Source organism: Erythrolamprus reginae, chromosome 12 (assembly GCF_031021105.1).
Source record: "Erythrolamprus reginae isolate rEryReg1 chromosome 12, rEryReg1.hap1, whole genome shotgun sequence".
In the NCBI taxonomy this organism is placed as follows: domain Eukaryota; kingdom Metazoa; phylum Chordata; class Lepidosauria; order Squamata; family Dipsadidae; genus Erythrolamprus; species Erythrolamprus reginae.
This window is the reverse complement of record NC_091961.1, coordinates 4282207-4301615: the sequence shown is the minus strand read 5'-3', so window position 1 is coordinate 4301615 and position 19409 is coordinate 4282207. Positions and strand designations below refer to the sequence as shown.

Below are 19409 nucleotides of genomic sequence, written 5' to 3'. Positions count from 1 at the left end.
AATGCACAGGTAGGATAAGTGCACAGGTAGAGAAATGCACAGGTAGGATAGGTACACAGGTAGCGAAATGCACAGGTAGGATAGGTACACAGGCAGTGAAATGCACAGGTAGGATAAGTACACAGGTAGCAAAATGCACAGGTAGGATAAGTGCAACCCACCTCTGGGTTACTTCCAAAGGAGACTCAGATTTGCAGGTGGTCCATCCCTGCCTTAAAACCTCTGCCAAAATATTTTCCTCCTTAGGAAAGTCAGGTGATATGCGATGACTCTTCCACCTTTGGCAAAACCTGTGCCAGACAAGCCATTTGGGTAGCATTAGATGTATCTTTCATGGCATGAAGAATCTTTATTGTGGTGTTTCAGGGGAAGGCATTTGCATCGGTAAAAGCACCACCGAAAATTCATCTTGATACAACGAAACGATGGCTCAGAGCAGGCTTTGTTTACTAATTTTCCATGTTTTATTGATGCAGCAGCAATATAGCAGGAGAAAAATGTAAATGAGCAGAGAGGCTTAAATAATTAAGGGCCTTAAGTAAGTTAGCCAAAAACATCCTCTCAGCCTGTCAGGGCAGGTTTGGCAAGGATGGCAAACGCGACCTCCAGTGGGTCAAATCAAGAGTTTAATTCCATCAAACAGACCTGCGAAGAAAGTGGAGAATAAGAGGTGGCAGAAATTAGATAGGAAGGAGGCAGCATTAGGACAGCACTATATACCTAGAACAAAGAGGTTTTATGTATAGATGTACTGCAGGAATCAAAAAGAGGGCTGTGGAAGTATTTACTGACCCCTCACATCCTGGACAACTCCTACCCTCAAAATGACACTATAGAGCACTGCACACCAGGACAACTAGACACAAGAACAATTTTTTCCCTAATGCCATCACTCTGCTAAACAAATAATTACCTCAACACTGTCAAAATATTCACTAAAGCTGCATTACGATTACTATTAGTCTTCTCATCGCTCCTATCACCCATCTCCTCCCACTTGTGACTGTATGACTGTAATATTGTTGCTGGTATCCTCACAATTTATATTAATATTGTTTCCCAGTATGATTCCATTCCTTATTTGTACCATGTCAGTGTGTTGTACCTTATGATTCTTGACAAATGCATCTTGTCTTTTTATGTACACTGAGAGCATCTGCACCAAAGACAAATTCCTTGTGTGTCCAATTACACTTGATTTATTTATTATTATTATTATTATTATTATTATTATTATTATTATTATTATTAATTGGATTTGTATGCTGCCCCTCTCCGGAGACTCGGGGCGGCTAACAACAATAATAGAACAGTATACACAATAATCCAATAGTAAAAACAATTAAAAACCCATTAAAGTAAAAACCAACATACATTCAGACATACCATGCATAAAATTGTAAAGGCCTAGGGGGAAAGAGGATCTCAGTTCCCCCATGCCTGACGGCAGAGGTGGGTTTTAAGGAGCTTACGAAAGGCAAGGAGGGTGGGGGCAATTCTAATCTCTGGGGGGAGTTGGTTCCAGAGGGCCGGGGCCGCCACAGTGAAGGCTCTTCCCCTGGGTCCTGCCAAGCGGCATTGTTTAGTTGACGGGACCCGGAGAAGACCCACTCTGTGGGACCTAACTGGTCGCTGGGATTCGTGCAGCAGAAGGCGGTCCCTGAGATAGTCTGGTCCGGTGCCACTTGGCCAATAAAGAATTCTATTCTATTCTACTCTGCTCTGCTCTACTCTACTCTACTCTATTCTATTCTATTTGTTCTAGAAGTCAGATTAGGAAGTTTCTTTTTGGAATCCAGAACAATGAAAACTTAGCCAAGCATGGGTTTTGTCTTAAGAGGAATTATTTTCTAATTATTCCACTGCATAATTAACTTGGATGCCTTTCATAGATTCTGCAGAGAGGATCTTTAGTTTCTTCCTCAAAGTCTTAGCTTAATGGACAGTAACAAAGAAAATGGAGATTTTTGTTCGTTCTTAAAACAGAAAAAAAATGAAGAACGGCTCCCCCAAAACGGTGTCCTTTAGCTGTCAGACTTTTGGGAAACTCTGCTGCACAGTTGTAATTGCCAGTATCAGAACAAACAGCTTCAGCTGTTGCTTGGCACCGATAAAAGTTTCAGCTATTTCCCCCTTGATATATTGAGATTGTACAATTCCGTTCGATAAAAGTCATTCAAGTGAATTCGTTTCAAGTGTAGCATCAGGGCTCTTGTCATCTGGATAGGAAACGGGAAGGGCTACGTAACTCCTTTTGTACAAGAACGAGAAATTTGTATTCTATTTAAAGAGGAGCAAATTTCTATTTTGAGATTAATTAGTCAGGTAGGACGTCTGAGCACAGCAGCCAAGAAAGAATAATATCATGCAAATGTACAAAACAATAAACATGCCGAGAGAAGAAGAGTAGCTAAATTCAAGCCATCTAGACAGGAGGAGAAAACCTCCAGTAGCTAAATAAATGTAATTATATGTGAGGATGACTTTGGAAGACGGGCAGAGAAAAGAAATCTACAAAGGATCCACTCTAACATACCAGACAATAAAAAGTGACAGGAGAAGTGTATTTCCACTCTTGCAAGATTCTGTTAAAGTTCCTTTACCATTAAGTAGATTTAGTTCATCTTGTGATTCTACGAGGGTTGCCCAGAAAGTAATGCACCATATTTTTTTTCTTCAACAATTATTTATTGAACACAATGAAACTTACACACAAGAAAGAATGGTGTTTCTTCTACACTCCCTATTTTTCCATGTAATCTCCATCCCGTTCTATGTCCTTCCTCCAGCGAGACACAAGGGCGTGTATACCCTGTCGGTACCACTCTTCGTTCTGGTCACGAAGCCATTTCTGCACTGTGCGAATCACCTCTTCGTCATTATTATTATTATTATTATTATTATTATTATTATTATTATTATTATTTATTAGATTTGTATGCCGCCCCTTTCCGTAGACTCGGGGCGACTCACAACACAATAAAAACAGTTTATAACAAATCTAATAATTTACAATTTAAAATATTTAAAAAACCCATTATTAAACAGACATACACACAAGCATACCATGCATAAATTGTATAGGCCCGGGGGAGATATCTCAGTTCCCCCATGCCTGACGGCGAAGGTGGGTTTTAAGGAGTTTGTGAAAGGCGAGGAGGGTAGGGGCAGTTCTAATCTCTGGGGGGAGCTGGTTCCAGAGAGTCGGGGCTGCCACAGAGAAGGCTCTTCCCCTGGGGCCTGCCAACCGACATTGTTTAGTTGACGGGACCCGGAGAAGGCCCACTCTGTGGGACCTGATCGGTTGCTGGGATTCGTGCCGCAGAAGGCGGTCTCGGAGATATTCTGGTCCGATGCCATGAAGGGCTTTAAAATGTTCCCAGCGACTAACCGTACTTCTGTCGACTGCAGATTCTCCATAAACTGTCCACGAGAGAGGACAAAATGCTTTATATTTCCAGGGTTTGGATGCATTTCATGAAAGTGCTATTTTTCTCTGATAGGCCCCCTCATGAGATTTTACTTCCGTGCATGCCAAAAAAAAAAAGCAAAAAAATTGGGGAAAAAGATGGCATGCATAACAGCCCAGTAAAGATGGTACTGGAGCCACTGTGTGCAAATTACACAATCGATAGGCCACTACCGGAAAGGCAGAGTGGACTGTAATAGTAGGAAACCAACAAGAAAATACCCTACGCCGCAAGAGAAAACCCTACACCAGTGTTTCCCAACCTTGGCCACTTGAAGATATTTGGACTTCAACTCCCAGAATTCCTGGCTGGGGAATTCTGGGAGTTGGAGTCCAGATTGGTTGGGAAACACTGCCAAGATTGGGAAACACTGCCCTACACAACTAGACTTGCAATCCTAGGTTTAGAAAGCTTAGAACTATGTCGTCTTAAACGTCACCTAAGCACAGCCCATAAAATCATCTGCTACAATGTCCTTTCTGTCAAGGACTACTTCAGCTTCAACCATAACAGATGAGCAGACAGCAGATACAAACTTAAAGTAAACTGCTCTAAACTCGACTGCAGGAAATCTGACTTTAGTAACCGAGTAGTTGATGCATGGAACTCACTACCGGACTCTGTAGTATCATCACCTAACCCCCAAAACCTTATCCTGAGACTATCCATTGTTGACCTCTCCCGATTCCTAAGAGGTCAGTAAGTGCAGCAGCGTGCCCTGTCCTAATGTTTCTCTCTTACTAGTATCATGTATATAAACATTGTTATATCTTTCTACACCACCAATATGTACTTGCCTGCTTGCCTGCCTACCTGCCTGCCTGCCTGGCTACCTACCTACCTACCTACCTACCTATCTATCTATCTATCTATCTATCTATCTATCTATCATCTCTCTCTCTCTCTAATTGTACTGTGTTAACCTTAAAAGACTTAACATAATTGGAAAACAGACAAATAATTCCCCACTCCAAATATCTGTTCTCACATATGTTAGCCTTTTGCCTAATCCTTCCTCTCAAACATACACATGAGATCTGTAGATCTCTGCTGTGTTGTGACACTTAAAAATTTAAATGAAACACCCACCAGTAGAGAAAGCATTTTTTTTAAAAAAAAAATGCACTAAATTAATTAACTTTAAAAGCCTTTTGGAAGAGCTTTTTTGAGCAATTTCTTTAAAAAGCCAGGATTGAGAGGGGGAAAAACAGGCAAATCTAAAAATCTCAAAAGGCAAGATTCGTTGTATTTCATCCTCCCTCACATACTTACACAGAGGAAAAAAGTCAAAAACCATTGCAGTAGCTTGAAACTGGATCTCAGAACTAATTTTAAAGCAGTGAAGCTGACACAATATCAAAGCGATGCCAGCTCAACAGCTCCTTCCAGGTTAAAAATTTGGCTTCCGCTTTTTCTCGATCAAACCATCAAAGTGCGTAGTGGTATCGGGAATGACCTTGAGAGTGGAGAAGAAGAGAGGCTGCCTAGGGAAGGATCGGATAAAAGGCAGGGAAAGAGGAGAAGCTCACAGCAGAGAAAAAAACCAAAAAGCATCTGCCCTAAATTATAAGGCAAAAAAAAAAGAAAACGGTGAGATTTGTACAGTGGCACCTCTACCTACAAATGCCTCTACTTGCGAACTTTTCTAGATAAGAACCGGGTATTCAAGATTTTTTTTGCCTCTTCTCAAGAACCATTTTCGACTTACAAACCCGAGCCTCCGAAACTGTAACCAGAAAAGGCAGGGAGAGTGGGGCCTCTCTAGGAATCTCCTGGGAGGAAACAGGTCCAGAAAAGGCGTGTAGAAGCCTATGTGGGGTCTCTCTAGGAATTTTATTTATTTTATTTATTTATTCTTTGTCCAATATACAATACATATGAAAGAGAATAGACATTAAGTAATATATAAAAAGATAGGAAGTAAAAAGAAGAGAAGTAGATGGGAAGGAGAGAATATATATGATATATGAGATAAAGGAAAGACAATTGGACAGGGGATGATAGGCACATCAGTGCACTTATGTACACCCCCTACTGGCCTCTTAGGAACCTGGAGAGGTCAATCGTGGAGAGTCTAAGGGAGAAATGTTGGGGGTTGGGGGTTGACACAATTGAGTCCGGTAATGAGTTCCATGCTTCGACAACTCGATTATTAAAGTCATATTTTTTACAGTCAAGTTTGGAGCGATTAATATTAAGTTTGAATCTGTTGCGTGCTCTTGTGTTGTTGCGGCTGAAGCTGAAGTAGTCGTTGACCGGAAGGACGTTGCAGCGTATGATCTTGTGGGCAATACTTAAATCGTGTTTTAGGCGCTGCAGTTCTAAGCTTTCAAGACCCAGGATAGATAGTCTCCTGGGAGGAAACGGGGCTGAAAAGGGCAGAGGGAAGCCTCCGTGGGGCCTCTCTAGGAATCTCCTGGGAGGAAACAGGGCCAGAAAAGGTGGGGAGAAGCCTCTGTGGGGCCTTTCTAGGAATCTCCTGGGAGGAAACAGAGCCAGAAAAGGCAGGGAGAAGCCTCCGTGGGGCCTCTCTAGGCATCTCCTAGGAGGAAACAGGACCAGAAAAGGTGGAGAGAAGCCTCCGTGGGGCCTCTCTAGGAATCTCCTGGGAGGAAACAGGGCCTCCACCCTCCCTGTGGTTTCCCCAACCGCACGCATTATTTGATTTTACATTGAGTCCTATGGGAAAAATTGCTTCTTCTTTCAAACTTTTCCACTTAAGAACTGGTCATGGAATGAATTAAGTTCATAAGTAGAGGTACCACTGTACTGGCAAATTCATATCACAAGCTAAATCAGGAATGCCTCTTTGCCTTTGCAGCTCTTTGAGATCGTGTATCAGAATGCAGTGATAAACTAAACCATAATATGTGGCTTTACCTTGAGGAAAATGGTGGAGCATGGACTAAAGCATGTTAATTAATAGGAGGCACAGCCAACCCCAGAAGCCTGGGGCAGATTGCTGTTGGCCTCAGAATGAATGAGCTTGTTTCCAATGCAAAATGGCTAACATGCAGACGATGAGTTTCAGGCGATCCAGAACCACTTCCCTTGCAAAATGACTTGCTGGTTGTGTTTTGGCTGGCTCAGAGAACATCTCTTCCAATTAAATCAAACTAAACAAAAGAGACTGCGAAGCACCCAAAGCAAGAGACTGAAGGCCGGAACTTGCTTTGCTCCGCTTTTATTATTCACTGTTGTTTAGCAATGGGGGGGGGGGGGGGGGTGGTATTCATTCCAGATTGCAATCTGAAATATTGTACAAGTCACAAGAAGCTTCAGGTGAGCACCACAGCAGATAGATAGATAGATAGATAGATAGATAGATAGATAGATAGATAGATAGATAGATAGATAGATAGATAGACAGACAGACAGACAGACAGATGACAGATAGATAAATAGGTAGGTAGGTAGGTAGGTAGACAGACAGACAGACAGACAGACAGACATGATAGATAGATAGATAGATAGATAGATAGATAGATAGATAGACAGACAGACAGACAGACAGATGACAGATAGATAAATAGATAGGTAGGTAGGTAGACAGACAGACAGACATGATAGATAGATAGATAGATAGATAGATAGATAGATAGATAGATAGATAGATAGATAGATACTGTAGATGATAGATAGAATAAATGATAGAATAGATTACATGATAGCATGGAATGGAATGGAATGGAATAGGATAGATAGATAGATAGATAGATATAGATAGATAGATAGATAGATAGATAGATAGATAGAAGATAGATAGATAGATGATAGATAGATAGATAGATAGATAGATAGATAGATAGATAGATAGATACTGTAGATGATAGATAGAATAGATGATAGAATAGATTAAATGATAGCATGGAATGGAATGGAATAGGATAGACAGACAGACAGACAGATAGATAGATAGATAGATAGATAGATAGATAGATAGATAGATAGATGATAGACAGATAATAGATAGATATAATTCTTTATTAGCCAAGTGTCATTGGACATCCAAGGAATTTGTCTTTGGTGCAGATGCTCTCAGTGTACATAAAAAGACAAGATGCATTTGTCAAGAATCATAATTTACAACACGCTAATAATCATATGGTACAAATAAGGAATCAAATCATACTGGGAAACAATATTAATATAAATTGTGAGGATACAAGCAACAATATCACAGTCATGCAGTCATGTGGGAAGACGTGGGTGATAGGAATGATGAGAAGACTAGTAGTAATAATAATGCAGGCTTAGTGAATAGTTTGACAGTGTTGAGTAAATTATTTGTTTAGCAGAGTGATGGCATTCGGGGAAAACCTGTTCTTGTGTCTAGTTGTTCTAGTGTGCTGAGCACTACAGCGTCGTTTTGAGGCTCAGAGTTGAAATGTGTGTGTGTGTGTGTGTTTACCCACACTCACACCAGGAATATTAAAAGGTAAAATGATTGCAAATCAAATCCCTGTCTGGAGATGAAAAAGTGCTATAACATCACGCACACTCTAGCAAACGGTGCATCAGGAATCCCAACGGGAGGGGGAAAAAATCAAAAATACATCTCTGATGGTTAATTAACAAATTGGTGATTATCCTCTTCAGAACGATGCAAAATAAGGCTCTCCACATCCAGCTAAAATTACTTCATTCCAAGTCCTGCTGATCCCAGTGAAATAATTTAATGGTGGCTTTGATAGGACTTTCCTGCGGCAACTAAAACTATGTAACAATCACTCAGGATGCATACTTTAATTTTTATTTATGTATTGGCACGGAGTTCATGCCATTGTCTCCGTGCTGGCTGAGGAATTCTGGGAGTTGAAGTCCACAGGCCTTTAACATTGCCAAGGTTGGACCTCCTTGATCTAGCTTCTTAAACATAGAAACATAGAAGTCTGACGGCAGAAAAAGACCTCATGGTCCATCTAGTCTGCCCTTATACTATTTTTTGTATTTTATCTTAGGATGGATATATGTTTATCCCAGGCATGTTTAAATTCAGTTCCTGTGGATTTATCTACCATGTCTGCTGGAAGTTTGTTCCAAGCATCTACTACTCTTTCAGTGAAATAATATTTTCTCACGTTGCTTTTGATCTTTCCCCCAACTGATCTCAGATTGTGTCCCCTTATTCTTGTGTTCACTTTCCTATTAAAAACACTTCCCTCCTGGACCTTATTTAACCCTTTCACATATTTAAATGTTTCGATCATGTCCCCCCTTTTCCTTCTGTCCTCCTGACTCTACAGATTGAGTTCATGAAGTCTTTCCTGATAGGTTTTATGCTTAAGACCTTCCACCATTCTTGTAGCCCGTCTTTGGACCCGTTCAATTTTGTCAATGTCTTTTTGTAGGTGAGGTCTCCAGAACTGGACACAGTATTCCACATGGGGTCTCACCAGCGCTCTATATAAGGGGATCACAATCTCCCTCTTCCTGCTTGTTATACCTCTAGCTATGCAGAAATAGTGTCTGTCTATTTGCTTATTTATTTATTTCTTTATTTATTTCCTTATTTATTTCCTTATTTATTTCCTTATTTATTTCCTTATTTGCTTGCTTGTTTATTTGCTTATTTGCTTGCTTGCTTGTTTGTTTGTTTATCAAAAATGTGCAAGATAGCAGGTATAGGTATAAACATAAGCAAATTAAGTACAGATAAATGAAGACAATAGGGCAGTAAGATAGGGACGGTAGGCACGATGGTGTGCTTATGCACACCGTTATGCACACTGGAAAGATGCTCGTCTTTGCATCAACCAGAATATCCCTTTGTAAACATGCAGAAAAATCCACACCCTCAGTCTTGTCACCCAGAAAACAGGCTGGAAATCTAACCCAAGAAAAGAGAACTGTGGCAATCTAAGGATTAGGGCAAATCATGCGCTTTGATGCTCGGTTCACTGAAAGAAGGCTCCTTGGTTTTTCCCCCACAGAGTCGGAAACATGCAAGCAAAGTTCGCCTTTACTACATGCTCCACCCGATCGATGGAGGATGTCCTGCAAAGAAGCTTCGTTCGGAAAATGTGAGTTTACCCTTCTGTCTTTTACTTGACTGGATTTCCTAGCACTCGTAGCTGCAAAAACATGTAGAGGTGTCGAGCAATGCAGAAGAACGCAATCTACTCAATGCATCCGGGGGCAGAGGCTGACCAACTAGTAACAGCATTTAGACTTATATGCCGCTTCACGGTGCTTTTACTGCCCTCTCTAAGCGGTTTACAGAATCAGCCTCTTGCCCCCAACAATCTGGGTCCTCACTTGACCCACCTCGGAGGGATGGAAGGTTGAGTCAACCTTGAGCCGGTGGTGAGATTTGAACTGCTGAACTGCAGCTAGCAGTTACCTGAAGTAGCCTGTGGTGCTGCTGCACTCTAACCACTGTGCCACCCCAACTTTGTTTAAAGCAAAATGGTTTCTGTGCATAGGTGACATGCCTATGGAGATTTCAATCGTCAAGGTCATCCCAATGGTGCATTTTCCAAAAAGACAAGCAGGACTTCCTTGGGTTTTTTCTTTGAACACATTTTGCTTCTCATCCAATAAGCTTCTTCAGTTCTGACTGAGTAGTGGAGAAGGGAAGGATTTATACAGAATAATTTGTGTTGGGAGAGACCTTGGAGGTTTTCTAGGCCAAACCCCTGCTCAAGCAGGAGTGGAGACCATGGATGTAATTTTATCTGTAATGTTGTATTGATTGTAATGCCATAAGCTACCCTGAGTCCCCTGGAGAATGGCAGCCTAGAAATTTGATAAATAAATAAATGATATAGAAAAAGAGAAAGAGATGGATGGATGGATGGATGGGATAGATAAGATAGATAGATATAGATAGATGGATGGATGGATGGATGGATGGATTGGATAAGATAGGATAGGATAGATAAGATAGATATAGAGGGATGGATGGAGGGAGGGAGAGAGAGATAGTAGATGGATAGATGGATAGATAGATGTATAGATGGAGAGAGAGAGAGAGAGAGACAGACAGACAGACAGACAGACAGACAGACAGACAGAAACAATGCCGTCTGGCGGGACCCAGGGGAAGAGCCTTCTCTGTGGCGGACCCGACCCTCTGGAACCAACTCCCCCCAGAGATCAGAGTTGCCCCCACCCTCCTTGCCTTTCGTAAGCTCCTTAAAACCCACCTCCGTCGTCAGGCATGGGGGAATTGAGATATCCCCCTCCCCCTAGGCTGATAAAATTTATGCTTGGTATGTCTGTATGTATGATTGGTTTCTTAAATTAGGGTTTTTAAATTTAAGTTAAACTTAAATATTAGATTTGTTTATATTGTCCTATTATTGAAATAAATAAATAAGAAAGAAAGAAAGAAAGAAAGAAAGAAAGAAAGAAAGAAAGAAAGAAAGAAAGAAAGAAAGTCACAGTCCAATTGCCTTTTGGAAAAAGGACCTTTGGAACTGTGCATGGGTTGTGGCAAATAGCTCTTAGCCCCTTATTCTTATATATTTCTCTGAATCACTTTCAAACCAAGTCAGTCCCTTGAAGTTTTGCCCAGCCTGGGGTTCTGCTTGCTTTGCCTTGAAGCCCTGGCTGTTGTTTTCACAAGGGGCTGCTACACCAGAATGCAAGAATAACTTGGAGGAGAACTGTTCTCTCTATTAACAGCACACCCTCCGAGAAAGAACGCAACCAGGGGGTGAACAGGGCAGAAGTGCTCAGAGAAAGCCTCAGCCTGACGGATCATTCCAAGTGGATCCATAGCTGTCCATAGCTTGAGAAGACGGATAAAAAGTGAGGAAAGTCTTGGCATAGTTTAGCTGTCTCCTTTCTCAAGTGTGAAAGCAACATTTTGCACGTAGAAGGAGAAAGAGGAAGCAGGAGATGTAACTTTGGCGCAGTGTTGTAGGTGACTTTATGATGTTCTGTTCAAATACGATGTGTGAGTTGAGAAGCAGTGTCTCTTTCTAGCCCGATGCGACCTCATTTGACTTGGTTGTTATCAGCCCATAGACGAATCCTCCTGGTCTCTTATTTTTTGTGTGTTTCTTCCTCTCATGGTTGGTTGACTAATCCAGTATGGAGAAAGAGATGGAATGGACGGTATAAGGTGCTAAAATACGTTAGTCTTAAACTTGGGCCAAATTCATCCTCTTATCCATAATCTCAAATTGAATGTGATCCACCATGTACCGATACCAATTTTGTATTGTCCATTTTGTCGCTTCCCTTGTTCAGTTTACATCCAATATTCCTTGTCTGGCCTTCAGGTGCCTTGGGGAATAGCTTGACCCCTTCCTCTCTGTGGCAGTCTGTCAAATATTGGAACAACACTGTCATGTCTTCCCTGAATAGAATAGAACAGAATAGAATAGAACAGAATAGAAGTTGGAATGAAGAATAGAATAGAATAGAATAGAATAGTAGAGAAGAGAATAGAATAGAATAGAATTTGGAATGAAGAATAGAATAGAGTAGAGTAGAATAGAATAGAATAGAATTTGTAATGAAGAGTAGAATAGAATAGAATAGAATAGAATAGAATAGATGTCCGTGTGCAATTTGGCTACCTGTCCAACAGAATTGAGCTGGACTCCGCTAGCACTGAGAGCCATGGGGTCGAGCACACGTCACCATTCCACCTTAGCAGCCCATCTCTACCTGGAAGGGACCTCGGAGGTCTTCTAGTCCAGCCCCCTGCTCAAGCAGGAGAACATACACCATTTCAGACAAATGGCTGTTCAGTCTCTTCTTACAGTTGCCAGGTTCGCAGCCCCCCTGCTCTATTAGACAAAGAAAATGGTGGGAAATGGAATTGGGTTTCTGGAGCTCAGGGAAATTAGATTCTACCTTGTCTCTGCATTCATTTGCATTTCAAAACCAAAACCCAAAAACCCAGCAAGACATTTTTTTTCATTTAAATCACATTTAAACGCCTGCTCTTTTTCTCGAAAGGCAGGCTTGGAGATTCATATTGATACATTTAAAAACCAATCTTTTCCAGATTAAAATAAGCGTCAATTCACTCATTAATCCACCCGTTGTGAATCAGGTCACTTCCTATTGGAATTGATTTAAAACAAACCCCATTCTTCCCGAAAGCCTCTTTCTGAATGCAAACACGAAAGGAACGGGGAGGGGGGATTGAATAATGTGCTCCTTCATCCCGAGAGGGGGAAATAAAGCTAGGAGAAATAAATTCTAGCAAATGATTGTTGCATCAATCACAAGTATTATGAGGCTCAGATTGTCTTTTGTTCCTCCCAGCTTTATCTGGCCCCTTGTGGCCCTCTGGTAATTGACTAGCGATGAGCTTCTAGATTTATTTCCATCGCCAGCTTCGGGAAACGATGTCTATCTCCCACATGATCCCCAGGGGGCGAAGAAGAGCTTGCAATGTGTCATTCCGAGGGTTTGTGCCTCCTGTTGGGACAGAGCCCCAGTTGCAGCTGAGCAACACAATCTCAAGGCCTCAGAGGCATTGGGCAATAGTGACACAAACCAGGGGCGGATTGCTCCTGCCGCCGGGCGGGCAGCTGCGGTAGTAAAATCCCAGATGTGTGCGCAGCTGCCTGTCCCCGACATGCCCCATGTGAGATTTGGCTTCTGCGCATGCGCACCAGGCCAATTCTCGCGCGAGGTTTATTTGTTTGTTTGTTTGTTTGTTTGTTTGGTTTGTTATGTTATGTTATGTTATGTTATGTTATGTTATGTTATGTTATGTTATGTTATGTTATGTTATGTTATGTTGTGGTTGGCTCTGGCCCAGCTCCTTCCCCAAGGAATGTGGAGGTGGATGCAGGGGAAACATCAACATGTCATAGGCCTGTTTTATTGCCGACAGAGGCAGGTAGTGCAGTTTCCTCGGACGAAGAAGAAGACTTGGAAGAGGGGGGCTTGGCACACAGCCCAGGAAGCCAATCTCCATTATCTTCGATCGATTCGGATGAGGAAGTGTTAGATCCATGCATGCGCAGACTTATGCATCGAAGAGACCAATTGAAGAAATATTACAGGAGATAAGAGAGGCCACCTGGGTTTGGGTGGGGCTCCAGTAATTAGAGCAGCCGATATAAATAGCAGCGTGCTAGTTTGGCCGTTGTGGAATATTATCTGATCGTTGTTTCTTCAGGACCGTGCCTTGCTGTTTCCAGACTTCGTTTGTTAATTTTTCACGACTTTGAAACCAAAGCAGAGCAAAGTGTGGGGGTCTCACTTCATGGAAGAAGGAGGGTTGTGACATTCCTTCACAGCTGCTAGCTAAGTACTTAAGGACTGATTAAGGGGATTGTACAGACTACCAGGTTGTTTTGGGACGAGTGCTCTTTGCAATACAAAAAGGGTGCTTAGTTTCTTTTGAATTTTTCTGATAAAGAACATTGTTTTTGAACTTTCAAGTGTGTGTGTGTGTGTCTGAAATTTGTACCCTTGAATTTTCGGGAGACTCATACCATAGAGCCCGGCAGAACAATTTTATTTATTTGTCATACAAATATAGTATAGCATTGTAGTATGTTTTAACATAAGTATAAAGTAGAGATAGAAAAGATTAAAAGACATTAGGACACGAGAATGAGATTTTGGCTACTTCCCCCGATATTTTTGCTTCTGTGCATGCACAGAATCAAAAAAATCGTTGAAAATAGCCGAAATCTCGCTCTTGCGCATGTCCTCGCATGAGATTTGGCTTGCTGAGCATGCACTGATGCCAAATCTCGTGACGATGGGCGCCCACAGCTGCCCAAAAAGCCAACACAATTAGAAACATAGAAACATAGAAGATTGACGGCAGAAAAAGGCCTCCTGATCCATCTCGTCTGCCCTTATACTACTTCCTGTATTTTATCTTAGGATGGATATATGTTTATCCCAGGCATGTTTAAATTCAGTTACTGGGGATTTACCAACCCCGTCTGCTGGAAGTTTGTTCCAAGCATCTACTACTCTTTCAGGAAAATAATATTTTCTCATGTTGCTTCTAGGCTGCATTAACAGGGGGGTAGAATCAAGATCACGTGAAGTGTTAATTCCACTTTATAAAGCCTTGGTAAGGCCACACTTGGAATACGGCATTCAATTTTGGTCACCACGATGCAGAAAGGATGTTGAGACCCTAGAAAAAGTGCATGGAGGAGCAACCAAGATGATTAAGGGACTAGAGGCTTAACATTTGAAGAACGGATGCAGGAACTGGGCATGGCTGGTTTAATGAAAAGAAGGACCAGCGGGGACATGATAGCAGTCTTCCAATATCTCAGGGACTACCACAAAGAAGGAGTCAAGCTATTCTCCAAAGCACCTGAGGGTAGAACAAGAAGCAATGGGTGGAAGTTGAACAAGGAGAGAAGCAATTTAGAACTAAGGAAAAATTTCCTGAAAGTTAGAACAATTAATCTGTGGAACTCCTTGCCTCCAGAAGTTGTGAATGCTTCAACACTGGAATTTTTAAAGAAGATGTTGGATAAACATATGTTTGAAGTGGTGTAGGGTTTCCTGCCTAAGCAGGGGGTTGGACTAGAATAGAATAGAATAGAATTGAATTTTATTGGCCAAGTGTGATTGGACACACAAGGAATTTGTCTTGGTGCAGATGCTCTCAGCGTACATAAAATAAAATATACATTTATCAAGAATCATGTGGTACGACACTTAATGATTGTCATAGGGGTCAAATAAGCAATGAAGAAGCAATATTAATAAAAATCTTAGGATATAAGCAACAAGTTACAGTCATACAGTCAACATGGGAGGAGATGGGTGAAAGGAATGATGAGAAAAACTAGTAGAATAGAAGTGCAGATTTAGTAGAAAGTCTGACAGTGTTGAGGGAATTATTTGTTTAGTAGAGTGATGGTGTTCGGAAAAAAATTGTTCTTGTGTCTAGTTGTCTTGGTGTGCAGTGCTCTGTAGCGACGTTTTGAGGGTAGGAGTTGAAACAGTTTGTGTCCAGGATGTGAGGGGTCAGTCAATATTTTCCCCGCTCTCTTTTTGACTCGTGCAGTATACAGGTCCTCAATGGAAGGCAGGTTGGCAGCAATTACTTTTTCTGCAGTTCTGATTGTCCTCTGAAGTCTGTGTCGGTCCTGTTGGGTTGCAGCACCAAACCAGACAGTTATAGAGGTGCAGATGACAGACTCAATGATTCCTCTGTAGAAGACCTCCAAGGTCCCTTCCAACTTTTTTGTTGTGGTTAAATCCACTTTTATTCCGTGGTAGAGCCCATCTCTGAAGTTTTAAAGTCTGGCTGTCGACCTGATCCAGATTTTTTAAAAGGAAGAATGCTACTCTGTATTTCTTCAGACCGTGACATATTGGATATCAAGTCATAGTCACTGTTCTGTAAAGGGTATCTCTCTATTTCATTCCCACAAAGCCATTTGGACAAGGTCCACTGAATTTGGGAGATTTATAAGAGGCTATCTTGGAGATTACATTGGCTCATTTGGGCACTTTTTTTTACCGCTGCAACATTTGGCCAGATAAAAAGCCATAGATCACTGTCTTAGGAGATAGGCTGGGAATAATTCCATATTGATCAGCAACTCAGCCTCTGGAATCTCGCACAATTAGTGAACTGTTCAAGTTTTTGTAGTTTTGCTCAAAGTCTTGTGAGATTTATTTTGATGGTTTTTCCACCCCTCCAAAAGACAACTGGACTTTATTTTTTCCTTGCAGAAGTTTCGCTTCTCATCCAAGAACTGAAGAAGCTTCTTGGATGAGAAGTGAAGCATCTTCAAGAAAGAACAAAGTCCAATTCCCTTTTTGGAAAAAACAAACAAAGCCCATCTTTGGGACAACCGTGACCTGGAAGACTGAGAATCTCCATAGACATTATTATGTTTTTGTTGCACAATCGGTGAGATATTAAGCCTGGGTTTGGCACTTTTGTCTCCCTATCAAATCCTTCCCAAGGATCTGAGAAAGGCAGATACGCACCTGATAAAGGTATTGTTGCAGGATGCAAACTGTTCTTTCCAATTGGTGGAACCTCTGGAACCGCCTGCTACCGCACGAATCCCAGCGACCGATAAGGTCTCACAGAGTTGGCCTTCTCCGGGTCCCGTCGACTAAACAATGTCGTTTGGCAGGCCCCAGGGGGAGAGCCTTCTCTGTGGCGGCCCTGGCCCTATGGAACCAACTCCCCCTGGAGATTAGAATTTCCCCCACCCTCCTTGTCTTTCGTAAACTACTCAAGACTCATTTATACCGCCAGGCATGGGGGAGTTGAGATATTCCTTCCCTCTAGGCCATTGCAAGTTATGCATGGTATGTTTGTGTGTATGTTTGGTTTTTATAAATAAGGGTTTTTAGCTGTTTTATTATTGGATTGTCACATGCTGTTTTTATCATTGTTGTTAGCCGCCCCGAGTCTACGGAGAGGGGCGGCATACAAATCCAACAAATTATTATTATTATTATTATTATTATTATTATTATTATTATTATTATTATTTTGTCAATGCTGATTATGTTCAAGTGGTGCTCTAGTTGTTTTGGGATTGCATCCAAGGTGCTTTTTACTATTGATATTGCCTTCGCTTTATTTATTTTTTGCCATAGTCATTTTATTTATTTATTTATTTATTCGATTTTTATGCCGCCCTTCTCCTTAGACTCAGGGCGGCTTACAACATGTTAGCAATAGCACTTTTTAACAGAGCCAGCCTATTGCCCCCACAATCCGGGTCCTCATTTTACCCACCTCGGAAGGATGGAAGGCTGAGTCAACCTCGAGCCGGTGATGAGATTTGAACCGCTGACCTTCAGATCTACAAGTCAGCTTCAGTGGCCTGCAGTACAGCACTCTTCCTGCTGCGTCACCCCGGCTCTATTTCCATTTGCAAAATTTCGTTATCTTATTCTATTCTATTCCATCCCATCCCATCCAATTTTTCATTCCTTCTATTCTGTCCTGTAATGTCCTGTCCTGTTTCTTTTCTGGTTGTTAGATGTTTGGAAACACTCGATCACAGAATCCAATTGTTCCTTCCTCCAAATGTTGAAGACCGGCCCCATATGGGGATGAGAAATACAAAAAGCTATTTACCTGAGCTAGCAATGGAGCTCTTTGAATTCGCCCACGAGATTCTTACCCTCCTTTCCAAGCGTGACACCTGAGCAAAACCACAAACTTGGTTGATGGAATGGGGAGACCCGAAACTGCCACGATCCACGATGACAGTGATCTGATTTTGAAGGGGAATAATCTCAGTCAAGCTCAGGATGAATAACTCCCGGCTGAGTCTCCGTGTATGAGGGGGGAGGAAAAAAATAAATCTCCAGCTGCAAACACTTTTCAAGTGTCAGGTTTTCAAACAAGATCTTTATGGGTGAACTAGCTTGGATGCTGATGTGCGAATTCACAGCAATTTCTTATTGCACTTCAACTTTAACATTACTTTGAAATCATTCCCTAGGGCCCGAGACAAGAAATAAACTTCATATATAAAAGTGGTGAGAGAGAGAAAGAGGGAGGGGGGACACAAAAACAGGGCATTAAAAACGAGCCTTTTTTCTGCTAACAAGCATTTATAGCTCCTCTAGCTGAAGACATTTCCTTTATTCTCCTCCCCTGAAAGCTAATAATAAACATATTGTATGTTGAAAGGGCTCTGTGTTTGATGCTCCCAGCTCAGAGGAGAAAAAGTTGCTAGAAGTGTAAAGCACTTGTAAAGTGTAAAGACATTCCAGGCCAGATGCTAAACTGAGATATCGATTGGGTTGCTATTAACTTTGAGCTGCACCATATCAGCTCAGGACTTCTGTTTAGTTTTAAACAGTGATTTGCTTACTCTAAGCCAAGGTGGCTCAGTGATTTGATAGTATACATATTCCAATAAATTATTATTATTATTATTATTATTATTATTATTATTATTATTATCATCATTATTGATTTGATTTTATTGGATTTGTATGCCGCCCCTCTCCGTAGACTCGGGGCGGCTAACAACAGTAGTAAAACAGCATATGACAATCCAATATTTAATTCCAATATTAAAACAGTTAAAAACCCTTATTGTAAAACCAAACATACCTACAGACATACCATGCATAAAATTGTAAATGCCTAGGGTCCCATCAACCAAACAATTGTCCTGGCACAATATTGGAAACAAGGAGGGGTAGCTCCTGAAAAATACAATTATAAAAAAAGGGGTTATTGGATCAAACTTTGGACACTTGACAACTGGTCCGCAGTTATGATGGTGGCAATGTCCCAGGGTTATGTGAACATCTTTTGGGATCTTCTGACAAGCAACTGCAGGGATCCACTTAACGACGTTAGAGTCAGAACGGTCTCTCTCAGACAACTTCGACTTTCGACCAGACCTGTGCTTGGCTGAGGACGTTTTCCCTTCTTTTTCAAAAGCAGTCATTACTTTTGAGACATGACCTCTTGAAACGCCAAACGTTCGGGCACTTTCTGTTACACTAGCGCCTGCCATTCGAGCACCAACAATTTGGCCTCTTTGAAAGTCTGAGAGTTCTGCCATTTCTATAAGGTTATAACCAATTTCCTTAAATTTCTGTAAAAAAAAAAAGGTAGTTTTAAAAAAACATATCAAATAACAGAATTTTTAAAAAACCATTAAAATATGTCAAGTTTTGATTGATGTGAACATGTTCAATCATTATGATGCCAAAAAGTCAAGTGTTTCCATTTTTTAGTCCACCCCCTGTACATTCCTAAATGACTCAACTGGGCAACTTAAGTCTTTATTTTAGCTTCACAAACCACCATCCTTTGGCTGGCTGGTGGAGTTGTCACTGTCGTTGGTGCTTCCAAATTTTATTTTTATTTTATTTATTTTATTTTTATTTATTTATTTATTTTATTTTTTATTTATTGTTAGAGTTGAAAGGGACCATGCAGGTCATCAAGTCCAACCCCCTGCCTGATTAGGAATCCTAAAGCACCCCAGCCAAATGGCAGTCCAATCTCCTCTTAAAAGTGCCCAGGTTGTTCCAATGGTT

The 19409-nt window shown here is 41.3% G+C and overlaps 1 protein-coding gene across 8 annotated transcripts in view; it reads left to right on the top strand.

The window, feature by feature from the left end:
• ZMAT4 (zinc finger matrin-type 4) overlaps window positions 1-19409 on the top strand; it is a 196723-nt gene that overhangs the window by 107702 nt on the left and 69612 nt on the right. For all 8 annotated transcript variants that reach the window (XR_011560424.1, XM_070765341.1, XM_070765339.1 and 5 more), the window contains one exon: window positions 9404-9493. Coding sequence is in view for 7 of the 8 variants with exons in the window: in XM_070765341.1 (XP_070621442.1) it covers window positions 9404-9493 (90 nt within the window). In the remaining variant the exon portion in view is untranslated. The remainder of the gene's footprint in view (window positions 1-9403; window positions 9494-19409) is intronic.